The 22,317-nt window shown below is 48.9% G+C and overlaps 1 protein-coding gene across 2 annotated transcripts in view; it reads left to right on the forward strand.

The window, feature by feature from the left end:
* SLC2A5 (solute carrier family 2 member 5) overlaps window positions 1-22,317 on the forward strand; it is a 61,420-nt gene that overhangs the window by 33,836 nt on the left and 5,267 nt on the right. For both annotated transcript variants that reach the window (XM_027110291.1, XM_027110292.1), the window contains 4 exons: window positions 10,592-10,690; window positions 11,489-11,649; window positions 16,430-16,554; window positions 21,697-21,849. In XM_027110291.1, coding sequence (XP_026966092.1) covers window positions 10,592-10,690; window positions 11,489-11,649; window positions 16,430-16,554; window positions 21,697-21,849 — 538 coding nt within the window. The remainder of the gene's footprint in view (window positions 1-10,591; window positions 10,691-11,488; window positions 11,650-16,429; window positions 16,555-21,696; window positions 21,850-22,317) is intronic.

A 22,317-nucleotide genomic window follows, 5' to 3' on the forward strand; every position in this document is an offset into this window, starting at 1 on the left:
TCACGGTCCTAGCTGCTCCGCGGCATGTGGGATCTTCCCAGACCGGGGCACGAACCCGCGTCCCCTGCATCGGCAGGCGGACTCTCAACTACTGCGCCACCAGGGAAGCCCCAAGCTCACTTTTTTAGGAAAGCCTTCCCTGACCAGCCCCTCAACCCCCTTCTTTAGAGTTCTTTTATAGTTATAAATTCATCAGTGTATTTATCTGACTGAATTCTGCTCTCTTAACTGGAGTCTAAGCTGCTTGAGGACAAGGCTTTTTTTTCTTTTTTGCACCCTGTTGTATCCCCCCTCTAGGACAGTAGTAGACTCAGTACATATAAATGTAAACATATGCTAGGATTGAAACCATTCCCAATCTCACATCCCAGAATAACCACTGTTTTCAGATTCTGATAAGTCTTCTAAATTCCTGTGCTAACATATTTACATTTTATGTTAATAATAACGTTTAATAGTAATAATATATGTTAATAATAATGATTTGGGAATTGAGATCTGGGACCCAAATCTTCACGTCAGAATCCTTGACAAGCAAGGATCTTAGCAAGCACTTTCCCCACTGTGACAGGTTAGGGTGGACCTAACACACAGCCCTCGAAGAAAGAGGAAAACTAGCTTTGGGTCCTTTTCTCCCTCAACGATAAAATCCTAATATAATTTCCCTGTAATGAATCAAACTGTATGGAAGATGGGAAAGAGAAAGTCAGGAAGGCCCTGGCAGAACGCGGGTCTGGTCACTTTCCTTTGACTTTAAAAGTGATTCTTTGGCTCTCAACAGAGGTAGTTTCAAGCACAGGTCCGTTTCTTGGAAACATTAGTACGTGTTCCTGTGACACACCTTGGCCTGCTATGTGCAATTAACCAAAATATCCTTGGGTTAATCAGTGTTGTTTATTATTGTCATTTTAAACCCCAAGGCAAAAATAGGTTTCAACTGGCAGGTCCCCTTCCTAGTGCAGGCAGGACAGAGACAAGGGCAGGGTGGGGAGGGCGAGGGCCAGAGATGGGACACCCTGTTCCTCCCCGCCCCCGTTTTCAGCTCCCGCGGGTAAGAAGTAAACGTGGAAAGTTCACAAAACCAAAAAGACACTTGCAGTGGGCGAGCCTGGCCCACACACCTCAGGTCGGCCTGACGCTAGGGTCCTGCAAGACCCCAGCAGGGACAGTCCCTGCCTCGGACCAGTGGGCCACTCCCTATTCTGAGCCCCCAGATCCCTGGGCGCCCAAAGGACCCCCTTCCCCCAAGGGCCTAAAGGCGGCCTGAGACCCCGAGGCTGCTGTGCCCGGGTCCCGGGGCCTGGAAGGACCGGGCAGGGGACACAGAGGACTTGGGTGGGGACAGTCCCCGAGCTCTGGGCCCACTCCCGACCGTTCCCGGCCCTCCGGGGCCCCCAGGTGCCCTCCCTCGGTGTCTACTGGCCGCCGCGGGGCTCGAGGGTCCCGGGCTGAGGAGGCCGCGGGCAGGGCTGAGGGGAACCCGGGGCAGGGGCGAGGGGACAGCGCCCCACGGCCCAGCATCCCGGCGGCCTCCCCGCCGCGTTCTCTCCGCTCGCGCTGCGCTCCCGCCGCTGAGGCGTTGGTGACGCCGAGGCTGTACCTGCGCTGCCCCGGGGCCGCCGAGCCAGGTACTGCGGCTCCACCCCCGCCACCCCCCCAGGACAGGAGAGCCCCCTCCGTCCCAGGCCGTGCCACCGGCTCCTCCCACCACCTCCACTCCAGGTGGGAGGTCGAGGCCGGGGGAGGGGAGGTCTGCATCGGCGACACCAGCCCCATCTCTCAGCTTTCAGCTCCCCAGGGAGCGAAGTGGAAGCTCTGGGCCTAGAAGTGGTTCTCTTGATTTCCTCTGGACCTGGCAATGACCCATGGTGGCAAACTTCTGACAGCTCTTTTTGCTTTCCCAACCTGTCCCCTTCCCTTCACCCCCCCACCCCTCTCCCGCCCTCCACCCCGCAACTAAAGTGCATTTTCTTTGCAGAATTTTTCAAAACTCTTTGAAATAATTGGGAACCTCTGGTCTTGCCAAACCTCAGTGGGAAATCATGGTATTAGGGCTGTGACCCAGGAGAAAAAGGACAGGAAATGAAGTTAGAGAAAGGAAACGGTCAGTCCCGCCCCCCACTGCTCCCAACACCTCCCTATCCCCCCAAACCCCCCCCCCCACGTGAATGGGGACACAGACACACACACACACACACACACACACACACACACGCTGTCACCTTCCTCTCAGCCTCCCACACAGAGACACCTGATGACAATTCCCGAGTTTGCCACTGATGCCAAGACCAGTGCCCGACACACAGTGGACCCCCAGTTAACTGTCATTTGAAGGTGAACAGGGGAAGATGTGACTACATTAACTGGATTTGCGCCACAGCAAATAAAACAGGGAACGTGCCCGGTAAAGATGAAAGCCCATCGGCTTTGCGAGCCTGCCCTGGATTTTGGCCACTTGACCTGGTGTGGTGGCCGCATGGCAGCCGCACACGTGCTGAGCACAGGGGGCCGACAGGGGCCTGGCCACGCATGGAGGACCCAGACGAGCAGCTGTGACTCACTTTCCCTGCCCTGCAGATAAAGGGATTTGAAATATTTACTGCTTTTGCAATAGTGATGATTACACGGAAAATCTCATCTCTAGGCGACTCTGAGTTCCTTAAAAAGGAAAATAAACTTTCTGAGAAAAGTGTTGCGTGGTAGTTTGGGCAAAAGCCAACTTCCTAGTGGAGAGATTTGGCTGCAGGCTTCCTGCCAGGGACCACTCCTGAGAAGCCTCTAATGACCCCATCTCCTGCCCCCATGTTACCTGCTGTGTTGTAGGGTCACTGGAACCTGCTGCTTTCCATGTGTTTGTGACGGAAATAACCCTTCCAGTCACTCACCACGAGCCTGACTTTCGCAGTAAGGAAATACCGCAGACTGTCCCAATCGGGAAGGCACTGCGCCTGCAGTCCCTGGGGGGTGCCCACTTGCTGAGTTAGACCCCAGACATCTCCCTTAAAAGAAGAAGCGAAAACGAGACAAACCTCTGGGTTCCCGAAAGGGTTATTCTGCCTTAGCCCGCCTATAAAAATGCTATTGGCTGTTACCTGGCTTGGCCAAAGTACAGCCAGAATGTCTTCTCTCGCCATTCAGTGCATTTGTTATTTGGGCTGAAAGGAAATAAGCAGGACCCTGCGCTTCCAGAGCAAAGATGGAGCAAGAGGACGCAGTCAGGAGGGAAGGGGTAAGTTTGCTGTCCAGACAGCAAGCAGCAGCCCCACGGTAGGGCCTGTTCGGCGTTGCTGGGGATGCTCTTTGGAGCCCTGTGCACGGTGAGGACCACTGGGGCACCTGCCCCTCAGAGCTCACCCAGCAGCTGGACTTTTACAGGGGCTAGAGAGAGGAGACATTTAGACACATTGAGATTTAGAGGTTCTTGGGGCTGGAACCGAAATGATGAGACTCAAAGGAAGAGTTTGTCACAACTTCCCTCACCGTAAGAACTTGAGGTGAAGGGCTTCGGAAACCAGCAACAAAATCCTTACAATAGGGCCTGTGAGAGTTTTTTGATTTGTTTTGATTTTCGCTTCAGGGCATTTTCACTAACCTTTTCAGCAGGTGAAGAACTAAGCCAGTACGAAAAGAAGATAGAAAAGATGTTGCAGGATTTGAATTGAACTCAGACCTGTAGCAGAGGTTCCCTCCCTTTTAGATAATCAGAATCCTTTTCTTTTAGAGACGAAAGATTTTTCTGCACCTCTTCCCACCCACCCTTGCCCTCCATATAATTGCTGTTGTACTTTTAGAGTCTTTTTTTTAATAAATTTTTAAATTTTTTATTTATTTATTTTTTTGCTGCATTGGGTCTTCGTTGCTGCGCACGGGCTTTCTCTAGTTGCGGCAAGCGGGGGCTACTCTTCGTTGCGCTGCGTGGGCTTCTCATTGCGGTGGCTTCTCTTGTTGCAGAGCACGGGCTCTAGGCGCACGGGCTTCAGTAGTTGCAGCATGCAGGCTCAGTAGTTGTGGCACACGGGCTTAGTTGCTTCGCGGTATGTGGGATCTTCCCGGACCAGGGCTCAAACCCGTGTCCCCTGCATTGGCAGGCGGATTCTTAACCACTGCGCCACCAGGGAAGTCCTAGAGTCTTTTGATTGAGGAAAATGCATAAGGACAGAAAGGTAACATAAATTTATTAACACTTTTAAGAAATTTGCATGTTATTCATCACAACAGCATCTGCTTATATTGATGGGGGAGGTACTTATTTGTGCAAATTATTATTTATTCAGTCGTGGACAGGAGAGCCTTGCCATAGGCAGGTTGGGTCCATGCTCTGTAGCTCACAGATTAAGGACAGGTCTGAGAGGTAGAAGTACCTGGGATTCATTCCTGCTCCATCCTATTCTAGCTGTGGGAACTTGGGCAAGTTATTTAACTGCTCTGTGCCTTGGTTTTCTCACCTATAAAATGGGAGTAATAACCATACCACCTCAGAGGGATGCTGGAACAAGTAAATGAGACCATGTGTGTAAATTACCTGGCACAGAGTGGATCCCCCATAAGTGTTATTATTTTGTGACCATCCTTTAGAGCAGAGCACTACTGACTCTGGGGGCCGGATAGTTCTTGGCCATGGGGGGCCGGCCTGGGTGTTGTAGAATGTCGAGCAGCATCCCTGGTGTCTACTCACTAGATGCCAGTAGCGCTCTCGCCCACGAGATTGCCTGCTTTAGAGATTACTGCGTCACTCCACAGGGATTGTCTTGTGGACTTCATGACAACAAGAACGTGTTAGGTCAAATGTTATCGCCTCTATGTTATAGAAAACGAGCTGTGAGGTAATAAGAACTCAGGGATTTGGGGGTCAGGGGGGCCCTGGTCTGGTCTGTGCCGTCTCTTCAAAGAAGTGCACCGCCCAGCTGTGCCCCCGGGTGGGACTGCAAAAGAACAGAAGCACCCTGCGTGGCGGCCCCTGAAAACGCACGATACATTTGGAAAGGAGATGATTCAACGGTCACGTGCAAAAGATATGGGCTGATCACAGCCACCTGCTCCTGCAGTCCCCCAGGGAAGGGGGCCTCCTCCAGGGATCCATCCAGGGGGATGCAGGCTGCCCCTTCCCAGGTGCCTGAGGGCAGACCTGGCCCTTTGGGTGAATATACGCCGGGTGTCCCAGGAGACGTCAAGACAGAACTATTCCAGTGGTGACTGTACAAGAACCTTCAAACCACAAAGGGAAGCCAAGGAGGGATTTGGGAGCTGAGTGGAAGCGGGGCGGCAGCTCAGGCCACAGAGGCTGGGCTGCCAGGGGCCGCGCAGGGCTGGTGGGGAGGGCCTGGCTGGCTGTGCCCTGGTGGCTGTGTGACCACGGCCTCACTGGACTTTGGGTTCCTCATATGTAAGGAGAAAAGACATGAATCTGGTGGGCATCAAGGGCTTTCCGCCGGGAAAAAGGACTCTCGGCCTGAAAGAAACAAATAAGATGATTAGAAAAACAAGCCAAAATGCTTTGGAAAGTGAAAACAGAATTTTTCGTGGAGTGTCTCCACCACCAGCTAGTTGAGTGTCGTTGAGCTACTAACTTCCCCTCTGGGTCCTCATCGTTAATCATTAATATTGATAGCAAACCGTGATATAGTGTGTAATGCTTGGAGCGTGTACCACCACGAGCCAGCTGCGGGCCTGTTTCACATATATGAACTCACTTATTCCCCATATCAGTCCTGTGAGGAAGGCAGTATCATTGTCCCCATTGTACAGATGAAGGAGCCAAGACACAGAGAGGTTTAGTAGCCGGCCCTAGGCCACACAGCCAGCAGCAGGAGAGGCAGGATGCAACCCCTTGCTCTTGGGCTGCAGTGGCCACGCTGTAAACCCCCTGCAGCGACAACACCTGGCCCCTCCAGCTCTAAAATGTTATGACGTTTGTCTCTCCTCTCTCCCCTCGTCACTCGGACCTCAAGGAATGTTTGTGAAACTTTGGGTTCATTCCATAGTGTGATAGAGTGACTTACAGTGTTAATAATTCATAGGGACTCACTTTTCCAGGCATATTTGCATTCTGACTGGAGACGCCTGACAAAGAAAAGTCTGAGACTGAGAGTGTCTCTCTGGTGGTAGAGAGAGAAACTGGAGACAAATTCCTAAGAGAGAAATGGTTTGGGTGGGGCCTTCTTCCCAGAGAGCTTGAATCACACCCTGTCAGAGGGCTAGCCCTGAAGGTGGCTGCTTCACTGAAGTCTCAGAATGTTCTCAGCATTTTGAAAAACAGGAAGCCAGTTTACCTTGGGCATGAGGGATTTGGTTCCTAGTTTTTCTCAAAAGCACAGTTCATAGTCCCGGCTTCCCTTGGCCTCTGAGGAGGGTCCCCTCTCACGTCTTGAGGCCACTGAGCCATTTGTCATTTTCAATAAGATGGTCGGAGACCTGGACATCCTCCCTCATGCCCTAATCCTGCCCGGTACCAAATTCTTTTTTTTCCCCTCTTGGAAAGGAAAGAAAAGGAAAAGAGGAGAAAGAAAAAGAAAGCTTAAGCCCTGAATTTCCTACATGCCTTTTTTATATAGTAACTTTATTGAGACTCTAACTCCCAGACCATACAATTCACCCATTTAAAGTATATAATTCAATATCTATTCACAGAGTTGTGTATCCATCACCACAATCGATTTTAGAACATTTTCATCACCCCTAAAAGAAACCCCCTACCCACTGACAGTCACTCCGCATTTCCCCCCATCTCCTCCTCTTCTCCCCCAGCCCTGGGCAATCACTGATTTATCTCTGTCTCTGTGGATCTGCCTATTGTGGACATTTCACATCGATGGAACCAGGTGGTCTTCTGTGACTGGCTTCTTTCACGTAGCTTGTGTTCAAGGTTCATCCACTTTGTAGCGAGTATCAGTGCTTCATTCCTTTTCATGGCCAAATAATACTCCATTGCATGAATAGCCCACATTTTGCTTATCAGTTCATCAGCTCATAGACATTTGGGTTGTTTCCGCTTTTTGGTTATGATGAAAATGCTGCTATGAACATTTGTGATCAAGTTTGCATGAATATGTGTTTTCATTCTCTTGGGTATATACCTAGGAGTGGAATTGCTGGGTCATATGTTTACGCTGTGTTTAACTTTTTGAGGAACTGCCGGCCTCTTTTCCGAAGTGGCTGCACCATTCTACAATCCCGTAAGCAACGTGAGAGGGTCCCAATTTTCTCAACATCCTCGTAAACACATTTACCTGTCTTGTTGGTTTTAACCATCCTAATGAGTGAGAAGTGGTATCACGTTGTGGTTTTGATTTCCATTTTTCTCAAGGGGTACCGAATCCCTTGACTTTACTTCCTAAATAGTCCTCAAAGCTGGTACCTCTTGCTCCCCTGCCTCAGCCACTCCCCTACCCGGGCCCCCATCCTCTCTCAGTCACTTTCCTGACTCCCCTCTTTAACCACTTCTGTGGATTTTCTTCATAAAACTTACTCCAGTTCTAGTTTCATTATTAAATTATTATGAAGTTTTAAAAACATGTCTGTCTTTCCCATTGGACCACAGTCTTCTTGAGGGCAGCTGTTTTGCTCACTGGACTACAGCATGGTACACAGATCATAGACAGCTGTCAATAAATATGCAATGCAATGTTTATTGCATCGTCCATGAAAAAAAATTAATCAACGGTCAATCTAAGAAAGAAAGGAAATATTTATTCGGCCCAACCTGAGGATTATAACCTGGCAGCCAGTCTTTCAGAAAGCTCTGAGGGGGCTTCCCTGGTGGCGCAGTGGTTGAGAGTCCGCCTGCCGATGCAGGGGACGCGGGTTCGTGCCCCGGTCCGGGAAGATCCCACATGCCGCGGAGCGGCTGGGCCTGTGAGCCATGGCCGCTGCGCCTGAGCGTCCGGAGCCTGTGCTCCTCAACGGGAGAGGCCACAACAGTGAGAGGCCCGCGTACCGCAAAAAAAAAAAAAAAAAAAGAAAGCTCTGAGGACTGTTCTTCCTGTTAGAAGTCAGAGCACAGTTATATAATTTTTGAGACGAAGTGTTATACATCAAAGTAACATATGACAGTTTACATAGTCTAACGAGGTGAGTAGTGAGTTATTGTGACCCCTTACAGGATTGGGAAAGGAATGTTATCTCCTAAGGATTTAGCTTGCTGGTGCCAGGAGGGTATTGTTTGTTGTTGTTGTTTTTCTTTTCTTTTTTTGTGTGAGTAGGCATTCCTGTGTCTTCTAAGGGGATCTAGTTAATGTGTAATGCATATGCTTAATGCACACTAAAGGGGAGGGGATAGTAGCTTAAATGGCAGAGAACATTTTATGCTAAATTTTTCTTTTCCGGCCTTAAAAATAATTTTGTTTCATAAGAATGAAGGCATTTGGACCAGCAAGGTCGGTAAGAACTTGAGAACTTACCCAGAATGTCTTTGCTATTTCCACAAAGGGTGAGCCCTGATTCCTACGGGTCCTTAGAATGTGCCTATGGCTTGAATTCAAGGAGGAAGCCAAGGAATAGAAGTTGAATTATGTGCTCTAGGCTTAGACACTGTACAGCGTGAGGTCTCTGATAATTTTTGCTAGAATCCCATAAAAACAGTCAGAGAGCTGGCTATCCACGTACCTGGCAGGATCCCCCCAGTCTGGGGCATGAGGCCTGGGACACCAGCCAGCTCCCCCACTGAGCTTTGCTAAGGACTTCAAACCTTAGGACCCATCAAAGCAGAATGTTGGAGTTGCACCTGCAGTATGAATGAAGCCTGGTGCATTTATAGTTTATCATTTACTGGGAAGGGAATTAGAAGAGGAGAAATTTTAATCAACATTTTTTTTCCTTCCTCGCCTCCTTCCCTCCCCTCCTTCCTTCCTCCCTTCCACCATATCAAGCAATAGGACAGCTATAGGGCAGGGATCTTTGTTTTCTTCTCCACTATATCCCTAGTAGCTAGAACCTAGAACCATGGCTGGCTCACAGTGGGTGCTCAATGTGTGAATGAATGAATGAATGAATGAATACCTAGAGCACTTCAGAAGGTGAAGTGTAACATGGTTGGCCCCATGCTACCTCCTGGGTGGGGTTTTGGGGGTGGGGTGGGTATGCCTACTTGTGTACCCCCTGCCTTTAGAAAACACGGTGTAGCAACAGCCCTGGAACCCGCCTCCCCTCCTGGGCACCATCCCCTGCTCCCCCCACTTCTGTCACCTGCTGCCCCCCTGGCCCGAGGGGGTGGTGGGGCCTGAGGAGAGACTGGAAACCAGAGCCGGCTGCTCCTTGATAGGCTGCCTTGTCTGTGGCTCTTATCATCTTTACCAGAAACTTCCTGTGAATTAAGCATTTGTTAATTATTTGGTGGAAGAGGCGAGACGGGCAAAGTTTCACTTGCGGTTCTGCTCTTGACCAGGACTCCTGCGGGTCCTGCACCTGCTCTGTGGGGTCGGGGAGGGGGCCACTAGCTCAGCAGTCCCCGCCGGGCATGAGGCGAGGCCCAGGTGCCCACTGTTTCTCTGCCTGTCCTGCTCCTACTTGCCTCTCTCAAGAGGTTCCCCCTTAGATTCGGGGGGATGCTGCCCAGGGGAGACATGAGGACCTCAGCTCGCCACCAGAGGGGCTGAGTCTCATGTGATGGGGACCTCGGTTGTAGTACAGGACGAAGGGCGTCAATGGTGGGTTCAGAGAGCCCAGGCCCACCCCAGTCAGTGGATTCACCTCCACAGCTAGACGCTTCCATAATGAATCTTTGCAATAACTCCGAGAGATGTTATTATCCTAACGCTAAAGATGAGGAAACTGAAGATCACAGAAATTAAGCCAGAAAGTGGCAGTGAGCAAATTCAAACTGAGATCCATAGATTCTAAGAGCAAAGCTCTTTCCACTTTTATTTTTCTCCCAATTTTCATTCTTTTACTAATGAATTCCCATGTGTCATTAAAGATTGTCTTAAATGAGTGTTCAGTTACCCAGGTGTCAAAGGGGGTATCGTCACAGGATGTGTGTGTTTAAGAGTCCCCAGAAGTCTATATTTAAATATTTCTTTCACCGTGCCTTCTGCCTCTTAGAGCAACAGTCCAGAGGCTAAAGGAAGTTAATCAGTGGCCCTAAAAAATTAAAAATTTTCACATTTTCTCTCTGACTTTTTGGGGGGTTTGTGTTTGCAGCAGTGCCTGAGTGCATTTGCTGCAATCAGCAGAGGCAGTCCCGCGCAGGAATGTCGCAGGAGCAGCTCAGTCATTAGGTGGTGTGTTGGAGGGGGTGACCCTTCGGTTTTGTTGAGACCCAGTGATTCTCAACCAGGGGTGATTCCCCACCTGCCCCCAGGGACATTTAGCCATGTCTGGAGACATTTAGGTTGTCCCAGATGGGGTGAGGTGTGTCTCTACAGTGCACACAGGACAGCCTCCCACAACAAAGGATTATCCAGGCTTAAGTGCTACGGTCAAAGAAACCTGCTCCACCCAAGGTGCGTGGAGGGTAGGTTTCCAGACACGGAGTGGTTGAAAGACCACGGGTCTTCAGATCCCATTACATCCATCTTTCTGCAAGACTCTGAGTAAATCAGGAGCTCCCTGGAAGCCCGGGTTGCTTCCTTACCTAAAGCCGTGATCTCTCCTGCAGAGGCTGACACCAGTGCTTGCCCTGGCGACGCTGATAGCTGCCTTTGGGTCATCCTTCCAGTATGGGTACAACGTGGCCGCTATTAACTCCCCTGCCGAGGTAGGTCGCTATGGTGGGCGAGACGCAGCCCCCCGGGAACGGGGAGGTGGGTTTGGAGTAGCCGGTTCCCCGGGTGGCCACTAGGGTGGGACTGTACAGACGCTGAGGGCACACAGTGGGACCTCAAGTGAAGGGTGGGGGAAACCCATGAAATAAACAGCGCAAGCCCAAGGGACTTGCACAGGCACGGGGTCCTGGGGACGCACCAGGTTCTTGTGGAGAGCCAGGCCTGGCTGGACACATGGTGGGCTGGCCTCCAGGGGTGGGGGGTAGGTTTGGGGGCACTCTGATCTTCCGCAGCCTCGTAATCCACAGCAGAGTCTGGAGGGACCAGGCTCATCCAGCACTGATTCCGTGATTGGAAGCCTGGAGTCATTCCTCTCTGGGGTTAGAAACATCCTGGGCAGGGACTTCCCTGGCAGTCCAGTGGTTAAGACTCCAAGCGTCCATTGCAGGGGGCGCGGGTTGGATCCCTTGTTGGGAAACTAAGATCCCACATGCTGCGGGGCATGGCCAAATCAATAAATAAATAATAAAGAGAACCAACCAAATTCTTTAAAGAAAAAAAAAAGAAACATCCCTGGCAGCTTGCCCATCAGAGGCCGGCCTCCCAGCCGCCCGCCCCGGCATGGGTGCCCCCTGCTAATTGCTGTTAATCTTCATTCCTCTCCTCCACTTAATCGTGTTGATGTTCCAACATGCCCAGCTCATCCCATCGGGTGGCCCAACAACTTACACTGTTCTTTCTGCAAAACCAGCTCACATTATTTTGGTGTTCTGTTTTGCTTTGCTCTCCAGCTCATGAAAGCATTTTATAACGAGACCTACTATGACAGAATCGGTGAATACATAAACGAATTCTCCTTGACCTTGCTGTGGTCGATTTCTGTGTCCATGTTTCCCTTTGGAGGCCTCCTCGGCTCCCTCATGGTCGGCCCCTTGGTGAATACATTAGGCAGGTAAGGCAAGGTGAATGTTCAACTCCCTGAAACTCATAGACTGCATCAGAGTTTAAAACCTGGGCCTAAAGCAGAAATCATTATCCTAAAACCAGGTAATGATTGCTGCAATGATTTTTGTTTCCTGGGCTTCCCTGGTGGTTGTTTCCTAATGTGGTTAAGAAGACCAGACATTGACCAAGTGTTTGGGGACTTAGGCAATGAAGGTCTCAGGGCTGGAGTTGGGTGGGGGTGATGGGTCTCAGGGTCTGGGGTGGGCATGGAAAGAGCAGAGAGTGCTTCAGAGATCAGGACTCACTCCCGCTCTTACCCTCTCTTGCCTTGAAATCGTCCTTTCCAAAACTTCCTTTTGGCCTTTAGAAGAGTCAAATGCCAGATGGCATGGCCAAGACATCAGGCCCAATGCAGACCATAGACTGGTGCTCCTGAACTCTGCTTCCTAAATGAACACAAGCTAACTGCTCTGTTCTTTTACCTTGGAATCCAGTTACAGGCAAAATGTAGCCCAAATTAAATTCCTGTGAAACTCTGAAACGGCTGAGATTAATGTCAAGCCCTTCAGTGTGAGACCGTGTGGTCCCAGGGCGACCCTCACTCTGAGTGTCATCAGTGGCAAGAGCAGAGCTTAAATCTTTGCCCCGAATTCTAGAAGCATCAGAGATTCTGTATTTGATTCCAAGAAAGGTCCTTAAGCCCTCCCACCCCCCTGGTAAATTCCATGGGCGTGAGAGAGCAAGCAGCCTTGTTATGAACAGTATTTAAGAGTTCTTCCCCTCCAGGCCCCTCCCTTCGAGGATGGGCACGCGGAGGCGGGTTGAGGTAAAGTGCCCGTTCTCAGCCACAGATCTAGTGAGCTCAAGGCCAGACCCCAGACCTCGGTTCCTTCTCCAGTCTTTTTCAAAAAGAATCTGAGAATAGAAGCATACAAGCTGTGGTTCAGGATCTAAGGTCCTGAAGTCTTGCTGGGAGGTTGGTGTTGAACGCACAGTTCTCCCTGTGGACCACCGGTGGGCAGAGCGTCAGTCAAGTCACAGATCTGCAGGATGCTTCTCCTGAGTGAAGGACTAGCCGTCTGGTCTGAAGATGGAGCTGACAGTTGCTAGTCCAATTGAAAATGTGATAAATGCTATTCAGTTGTTTGTGGTTTTCTTAAAGATTTATCAGTGTTCTTTAAATATCAGTAGCAGCTAACAATTAATTGATGGGTTCCTACTTGCCAGCCTCTATCCTAAGTGCTTTTAGGGGATACTAATTGCACTAATCCTTACAAAAGCCCCATCCCCTCTTCACACATGGGAAAAGGAGGCACAGAGGTGCTGGGAGGAAATTTCACTTCTGAGCACATTGTGCAAGTAACGTCCACACTGTACTCTGTTGTATCCGGCACATGTCTTCTCAATCCATTGCCTTATTTATTTATTATTATTTAATTTATTTATTTTATTTATTTCCTTGGCTTTTTGGGTCTTCATTGCTGCACGTGGGCTTTCTCTAGTTGTGGCGAGTGGGGGCTACTCTTGTTGCGGTGCGCGGGCTTCTCATTGCTGTGACTTCTCTTGTTGTGGAGCATGGGCTCTAGGCACAGGAGCTCAGTAGTTGTGGCACGAGGGCTCGGTAGTTGTGGCCTGCAGGCTCTAGAGTGCAGGCTCAGTAGTTGTGGCGCATGGGCTTAGTTGCTCCGCGGCATGTGGGATCTTCCCGGACTAGGGATCGAACCCGTGTCCCCTGCATTGGCAGGCGGATTCTTAACCACTGCGCCACCAGGGAAGCCCTGTTGCTTTATTTTTAATTGTACATGTAGTATCTTTTTGATACAAAATCTTTAAATGTTCAAGTGGTCACATTTAACTCATCTATGATTTTTGCTTTTTGTGTCTTAAGACAGTCTTCCCTACCAGGCGTCATAAGGATAATCTTCTATAATTAAAAAAATGATTTTACAATTTTGTCTTTCCCAGATAGATCTGGGATAATTTTATTTTGTATGTAATAGGTGAATGGAGAGGGAAGGCCAATTTTATTTTAATTTTTTTCCAGGTAAAAAATCACTTACTCTCAAATTTATCTTAGTTATTCATGTTCCTTTAGTCTTCTGTGTTAATTTTAAAATCAGCTTATCGAGGGCTTCCCCGGTGGCGCAGTGGTTGAGAGTCCACCTGCCGATGCAGAGGACACGGGTTCATGCCCCGGTCCGGGAGGATCCCACATACCGCGGAGCTGCTGGGCCCGTGAGCCATGGCCACTGAGCCTGCGCGTCCGGAACCTGCGCTCCGCAACAGGAGAGGCCACAACAGTGAGAGGCCCGCGTACCGCAAAAAAAAAAAAAAAAAAAAATCAGCTTATCGAAATCCCTGAAAAAGAATTCTGCTTGGAATCGACTTGGATTTATCATTTAATTGGAGGAAAACTAAACATCCTTACACTGTTGAATCTTCCCTTTCATGAGTAAGCTATGGCTGATTTATTTATCCCAGAACTCATGGCAGTTCCTTGTCTGAGGTTTCATGTCTTTGTCATCAGTTCTGGAAAGTTTTCAGCCATCATTTCTACAGATCTTTTCTCTCCTCCATTTTCTATATTCTTCTGGAAGTTCCTCCGTGCCTTTGTCGTTGTTGTTGTTGTCTGTAAAGAGACTTCTTTAAAAAACTATTTTTCAAAAATTGTGGTGGAAATTCCCTGGCAGTCCAGTGGTTAGGACTCCACGCTTTCACTGCCAGGGCCCGGGTTTGATCCCTGGTCAGGGAACTAAGATCCCACAAGTGGCACGGTGCGGCAAAAAAAAAAAAAAAGTGTGGTAAATATACATAACATAAAATTTACCATTTTAACCAACTTTTAAGTGTACAGGTTGTTTTTTTCCCCTAATTTTAATTAATTAATTAATTAATTTGGCTGTATTGGGTCTTCATTGCTGCCTGCAGGCTTTTCTCTAGTTGTGGTAAGCGGGGGCTATTCTTGGCTGTGGTGCGCGGGCTTCTCATTGCAGTGGCTTCTCTTGCTGCGGAGCGCAGGCTCTAGGCACATGGGCTTCAGTAGTTGTGGCATGCGGGCTCAGTAGTTGTGGCTCGCGGGCTCTAGAGTGCAGGCTCAGAAGTTGTGACGCAGGGGCTTAGTTGCTCCGCGGCATGTGGGATCTTCCCAGACCAGGGCTCGAACCCGTGTCCCCTGCATTGGCAGGTGGCTTCTTAACCACTGCGCCACCAGGGAAGTCCAGTGTACAGGTTTTTGGCATTAAGTACATTCACACTGTTCCGCAACCATCACCACCACCCATCTCTATAACTTTTCATCTTACAAAAATGGACACCATGTACCCATTAAACAATAACTCCCCTTTCTTATCTTCCCATAAGTCACCAATCAACTTTCTGTCTCTGTGCATTTGACTACTCTAAGGACCTTATATGAATGAATCCTACAAGATTTGTCCTTTTGTGACTGGGTTATCTCACTTAGCCTAATGCCCTCAAGGTGCATTCGTATTGTAGCACGTGTCAGAATCTCTTTCCTCTTTAAGGCTGAATAATACTCTGTTGTATGAATATACTACATTTAGTTTATCCATTCATCTGTCGGTGGACATCTGGGTTGCTTCCACCTTCTGGCTACTGTGACTAGTGATATTATAATCCTCCCTATCTTAATAGGTCATACTTCCCATCTTTTCTCTCTCTCTCTCTGTTGCTTTCTATGTAACTTCCTCAGGTCTGCCTTCCTATTCATTAATTGTTTCCTCAGCTGCAATTCACCTACTACGTTTTTATTTCAATGACTATATTTTTCATTTGCTTTTAAAATCTATCTTCTTTGCTATTGTTTTGGGTAGTTCTGTTTTATGCATGTTCTTGTTCTTTCTATAGTACGCTTTTGAGTCCTTATTTTATGACGCCACTCATTTAAAACATATTTGATGGCTTCTATCTGATCCTGTTGTCTGAAGCTGTGCTGTTTGTATGTGCGGCCTCTTGCAGGGGGTGGATTGTCTTGTGTGTCCTGTAATGGTGACGCTTCATCTCAGGGGGTGGGGGTACCTGGCTGGGGGACTCCTGGGGAGCCCAATGGGAGGGGCTTCTCCAGAGAAGCTTTCCCTTTGCCTTTGTCTGGCTCTCCAGGGCCCAAGTCCTACTCCAGTCTTGACTTAAATTGGACTGTTTTGTAAGTTTTATTAAGTTTGATTTTTTTATAGGTTTTCAGGAGATACCCTTTATCAGCTTACATAAGTTCCCTCATTTTTATAGTTTGTTAAGGTTTTCTTTTAAATCATGATCGATATCAAATTGTATTGACTTGTTTTGCTACTTCAATTGATAATCCTATATTTTTCCCCAGTACAATCTTTCATATGGTGTTTTTAACCTTGAAACAGTCTTATATATGCTGTTGAATTCAATTGGCTAATATTTCATTTAGGAGTTTCACATCTATGTTGATAGGTGAGATTGGTCTAAACCTTTCCTTTAATGTCCTCATCCAGTCTGGGTTTCAAGATTACACTAAAATCATGTTAGTTTATGGTGGCAGAACCCTTTACTGTATTGTAATATGCGAGCCTTTCCCTCTGCTCCTCACTACTGATGCCCTCTGCATTGGGTCATTTACATCTGCTCCCACAGAGAATATTCCCACACCAGGCCATGCGCTGGACCTGTATCCATCTTAGGTCAACAGCAAATCGAACAACACAACAGCAACTGCTGTAACCGAGTAGGTGCTCGGCAAACATTTGTTAAAGGAGTGGCAGATCCTTAAACCAAACCGACTGGTATTTTGTCCTCTGCAGAAAAGGAACCTTGCTGTTCAACAACATCTTTTCCATCGTGCCTGCGATCTTAATGGGATGCAGTGAAGTTGCCAAGTCATTTGAGATGATAATTGTGGCCAGACTTTTGGTGGGAATATGTGCAGGTAAACCATTCTGTGATTCGGGGTGGTCAGAGGGAGGGAGAACAGGCACCTGGCGTCTGAACCAGTCTGGGGTCTCTGAAGCATATAGGGTCACGCTGTTCCTACACCTCTGCTGTGGGTAGACGCTTAAGCCCCTGCGTTATAGGGATGTGTGTGGACCGTGGGCAGATCTTCACTGTGGAGTTTCCTGTGAAGAAAGCTGTTCTTTGAAAGACTGAGATACAGAATCTTAGGACAGGACTGGTCCTTCCAACCAGTCCTTTATCTCAATGTTTTCTAAACTGCAGGTTGGGACTGATACTGACCAGGGTTCTTGGCCTTCCCCAGTCAACAGAAATTGGCTAGAGGCCAGACAAGAAATACAGGCAAGGCTTTGTTGGGGCCCCTGCAGCCGCAGGAGGGAGCAAAAACAAGTAAGAGGTTCCCTTGCTCACTCCCCGAGGTGGGGGGCGAGCTCGTTCCTTATATGGGGTGAGGGAAGAGGTGTGTCCAGGCATCAGGCCAGAGGGGTGGCTTGGGTGTTTTGCCCACCCCTTTGTGCTGTTGAGTGCAGGGGGCATGCGCAGTACACTGCTTGTGCTCAAGACATCCAGTGTTTTCTCCTGGCTCTTCAGAGGTGACAGTTGGGTTTTCTTTGGTCTTTTTGTATCTTTTTGTCCATAATTTGCCCCAACTACAAATGCACACAGTTATTTTTAGTCCCTTATAGTTTCTCTGCAGCTTGTTGCTCAAGGAGATGTTTGTCCAGGTGCAAACACTGCAGCAAAGGGTCCCAGATCCCAGCCTGTCTCAGGATCAGTTGGTGGGTGGTGACATCCGTTCAGCAAACAGTATTTTCTTTTTTTTTTGCTTTTAACTAGGGTAGACTGTGTCACGTGTAGTAAAGATAAGGATTGTCTTTTTTTGTGTGTGGTACACGGGCCTCTCAGCCCAGCCGCTCCACAGCATGTGGGATCTTCCCGGACCGGGGCATGAACCCGCGCCCCCTGCATTGGCAGGCGGACTCCTAACCACTGCGCCACCGGGGAAGCCCAAGGATTGTCTTTTGAAACGTTGTTTCAGTTCTTTATCTTTATACATATGTGAGAACCAAGTTGGATGTAAAATGTATTTCTGTGTTTTGCACCGTGAGTTGTGGTCAAAAAAGCTTGAGAAATTATCAGATGCATGAATCCCTCTACCAGAAAAGAGTTAATGGTAGTAACCTCTCCAAAGCCATTCTGCCCAGGCCGGGTTTCCCTGGTTATAGAAAATTCCCCCATGATGGCTTCAGACTGAAGAGACATGGTTCAGCCATGCCGTGGCCTTCCTTCAGGTTGGCTTCCTCTGTAGGCAGAAGGGCCAGGGCCATCGAGGCAAGCGAGGTGCCCACTCTCGGGGCCGTGCACTGCAGGGTGGGCCCCCAAGGGTAAGCGCCCCTGGAAATGCTGCACCCTGGGCACTTCACTCGCCCCCCACCAGGCTGTGGCATTTTCAAGTGACTCGTTCTCCTTCCAAACACAGGGATGGGGATGAAGAAGGGATAATTTGGCTGGATGTCAGCAAACCCCTTCCCTGGAGTTTACTGACAATAGAGGAGACAGCAAGGAGCCTGGTATTGGGGGAAGTGGCGAGGGATTGCAGGGCTGGGGAGATGAAGAGGAAAACAAGATTCCCGAAGACAGAAGAGGTCACCTCAAGGAGGGACTGATGGGCCCCCTGGCAAACTTCATTCATTCTAGCTTTCCCTGAGAGCACCCGGACATTCATCTACCATCTGGCCAGGAGTCCCGAGGTGCCTGGCCCTGCTCCTGCACTTTTTCCCTGCAGCCGGGCTCAGCTTTATGAAAAATGGACGATTCCTGGAAGTTGTCAGCAGCGGACAGGTGCTGTGACGTTTCTATTGACAGCCAACAGTTCAGAGTTGGTTCCAAAAAAGAAATGTTAGGCTCCAATAGAAAGATCACAGTTTAACATCCCAACCTTTGCTTTTTTTTTTTTTTTTGGCCATGCCACACAGCTTCCCGGATCTTAATTCCCCAACCAGGGATTGAATCCAGGCCCTCGGCAGTGAAAGCACAGAGTCCTAACCACTGGACCGCCAGGGAATTCCCAACCAACCTTTGCTTTTAAATAAGCATGACTTCTGGTCAACAGTTCTCAAACTTTTTGGCCTCAGGACCCCTTTACACTCTTAAAATTATTGAGGGTTCTAAGGAGCTCGTATGTGTTATACTGCTCAATATTTACCATGTTAGAAATTGCAACCAAGAAAGGTATTAATTCATTTTAAGATAGCACTAAGAAGCCCATTACATGTCTTTATGAAAATAATTCTAGTTTCTAAAACAAAAAAATTTAGTGGTATTGCTTTACATTTTTTTTTTTTTTTTTGTCTGCGTTGGGTCTTCGTTTCTGTGCGAGGGCTTTCTCTAGTTGCTGCGAGCGGGGGCCACTCTTCATTGTGGTGCGCGGGCCTCTCATTGTCGCGGCCTCTCTTGTTGCGGAGCACAGGCTCCAGACGCGCGGGCTCAGTAGTTGTGGCTCACGGGCCTAGTAGCTCCGCGGCATGTGGGATCCTCCCAGACCAGGGCTCGAACCCGTGTCCCCTGCATCGGCAGGCGGATTCTCAACCACTGCGCCACCAGGGAAGCCCTGCTTTACATTTTTGCAAATCTCTTGAGTGTCTGACTTAACGGAAGACAGCCAGGTTCTCAAACCTGCTTCTGTGTTCTGTTGGTGTGACGTCAGAGGGCGTGTGATCTCTGGAAAACTGGTCAGGGAACGAGAATGAAAAGGACAAGTAGCATCTCAGGACGGTTCTGAAAACCGTTTTGATCTCGCAGACCCCCTGAAAGGTGTCAGGAACCCCCTGTGTCTTCAGGTCATACTTGAAGAACTCCAGCAGAAGCTTAATCTATCTGCTGTTCATTCCTTCACGTATTTCCTGAAAAGTCAGGAAAGGGTGTCATCAAGCCCCGTGGTACTTAGACACCCTAAAAACGAAGTAAACGGCCACTCTGACCAAGGGGGCTCAGGGTCAATGCAGCTTGGACCCCCAGATGCTCAGTTTGCTGGTTTGCTGTCAGTCAACACCTTTGGTAAGAACGCTTCAGACTTTCACTAACGGAATTTAAACTTTAAAAGCTGCTTCTCTGGCTTTGGTGTCAGAACAGGCTGGCCGGGGGTTGCCCCGTGGAGTTGTTTTTAAGACAGAATGAGACTGTTCTCCACCGACATGAAGGGAATCCCATCTCTTCACAAACCTCCTGGTGTTTGTCTCTCCAGTTGCTATTAACTAAGTTCAGAAGCACTTGGACTTGAGAAGTGGCCACCAGGGCCTGAATGGTGACCGGGCAACATGAGGGCCTCGCTTTCTCCATAGCCCTTTGAGCACTGGGCCCGCAGTGTCCCCCCCGTCCACCACACAAGACACCTAGGAGCTGCTCTAAAGACTGTCTGTCTTTGTCTGAAAATCAGAAAGAATTGGTATTAATTAATGAACTGTGATGCCCCTTTTAAAATATTAAGCAGAATCCCACTACTGAGCATATACCCTGAGAAAACCATAATTCAAAAAGAGTCAGGTACCACAATGTTCATTGCAGCTCTATTTACAATAGCCAGGACACGGAAGCAACCTAAGTGTCCATCGACAGATGATGGATAAAGAAGATGTGGCACATATATACAATGGAATATTACTCAGCCATAAAAAGAAACGAAATTGAGTTATTTGTAGTGAGGTGGATGGACCTAGATAGAGTCTGTCATACAGAGTCAAATAAGTCAGAAAGAGAAAAACAAATACCGTATGCTAACACATATATATGGAATCTTAAAAAAAAAAAGGTTCTGAAGAACCTAGGGGCAGAACAGGAATAAAGACGCAGACATAGAGAATGGACTTGAGGACATGGGGAGGGGAAGGGTAAGCTGGGACGAAGTGAGAAAGTGGCATGGACATATATACACTACCAAATGTAAAATAGCTAGTGGGAAGCAGTCACATAGCACAGGGACATCAGCTCGGTGCTTTTCGACCACCTAGAGGGGTGGGATAGGGAGGGTGGGAGGGAGACTCAAGAGGGAGGAGATATAGGGATATATGTATATGTATAGCTGATTCACTTTGTTATGCAGCAGAAACTAACACAACATTGTAAAGCAATCAGACTCCAATAAAGATGTTTTAAAAAAAGCCAAAAATAATAATAATAAAATACTAAGCAGAGATGCCCTTGGGCAGAATTGCAGAGCTGAAAACTTGGCCGTCAGTTTCCTCTTATCTCAGTGCTATAAAATACCCTCCCATCACCAGCGGCTCCAGCCTCCCCTCACCCCACACTGTCTCCCTTGGTCTGCCCTTGGCCACAGCCTCCCTCTCAGACCCCACGTCTCTCTGAGCACCAGCTTGCCTCTGGCTCCACGTGCGATACTTGGACCAGTAACAACCCATCTGACCTTCCTCCCAGACCCCCAACCTTTCATTGGACTTTGAGGAGAACTAAATGGGATAATATCTGTGAAAATACTTTAGAGCCTATTAAATTGTTTCACCTATTCATAAGGGGGTCAGACATCAGTAAGACGGGAAAACCAACACGTTCAAATACTGAGGAGTCAGAAGTAGTTCAGTCATTACACAAATCCCAGAATGCAGTTAGTCTACAATATATATGTAAGTTTTCAGTGCTTACTGACAAATAAAGCTTGTGCTTCGATGTCTGTGCATCAGCCTATTATGTAATATACAGTCTCAGAAGGTAAAGCTGGTGGGCAGGGGTCCTTGGCCTTTTAGTAACAGGTTTCCCCCCGAAGGAGCAAGAGAGGAGAGAGAGTCTAACCACACCGGGGCTTTTCCTCTCCGAGACCAAGCCAATCAGGAGGGAAGACCTGAGGTCCGGGTGGCCTGTGTCCCCAGGTGACACCAGTCTGGAAGCAAACGCACTGTCCATGAACTTCTTTGGTCAGACTATTTTCTCTTAAAGTTAGAAGGCCTAAGGATTGCAAGAGGGGTGGTTTGCTTAGTCCTGCAGTTTTGAGACAGTTTCAGCCCAACTAATGCGATTGCTGAGGAAGAATAAATGTGTTTGAAGACAGAGCTCATCCCTGCCAGATTAATGTTTCCTGATGGTGTCTTTATTTCACCCTCCCTCCCAGGTCTGTCTTCCAATGTCGTCCCTATGTACTTAGGGGAGCTGGCCCCTAAGAACCTGCGGGGGGCCCTGGGGGTGGTGCCCCAGCTCTTCATCACCGTCGGCATCCTTGCGGCCCAGATCTTGGGTCTTCGGAGTCTCCTCGCAAACGAAGAAGGTGAGCTCAGGACACCTCAGACCCCCAGCCCGTTCCTATGAGCTGATCTTTTCTCTCTAAACGACGGGGCCCCTGCACAGCCCTGACCCCACAGTGCTGAGCTGGAGGTTGCCCAGAGCGGGCCTGAACAAGTTGGTGGGGACAGACTGACGTTCTCTAGTCCCTGTTGGGACACGGATGAGGGAGTTGTGAGGGCGCAGGAGGTGCTGCTATCTTTCTCTTGTTGCTTGGTGGCTGTCACACAGGGACCCGGGGCGTGGTAATGACGGCTACCAGGGTGCCAGGCTCTGTGCTTAAGGCCTTCGGCACCATTGCACTGGAGCCTCCCAGCAATGCAGCTGCCCAGGGGCCCGTGATCATCCCATCACAGACCAGGAAAGAGGGTCACAAGACCCAGCCTCCGTGGGTGAGGTGGTGAGCCTCAGGGCTGGTATCCACACCAGACCCAGACTTCAGAGCCGCACATCC

Source organism: Aethalodelphis obliquidens, unplaced genomic scaffold, assembly GCF_003676395.1.
Source record: "Aethalodelphis obliquidens isolate GAN/ISIS:26980383/991018 unplaced genomic scaffold, ASM367639v1 scaffold9, whole genome shotgun sequence".
Taxonomy (NCBI): domain Eukaryota; kingdom Metazoa; phylum Chordata; class Mammalia; order Artiodactyla; family Delphinidae; genus Aethalodelphis; species Aethalodelphis obliquidens.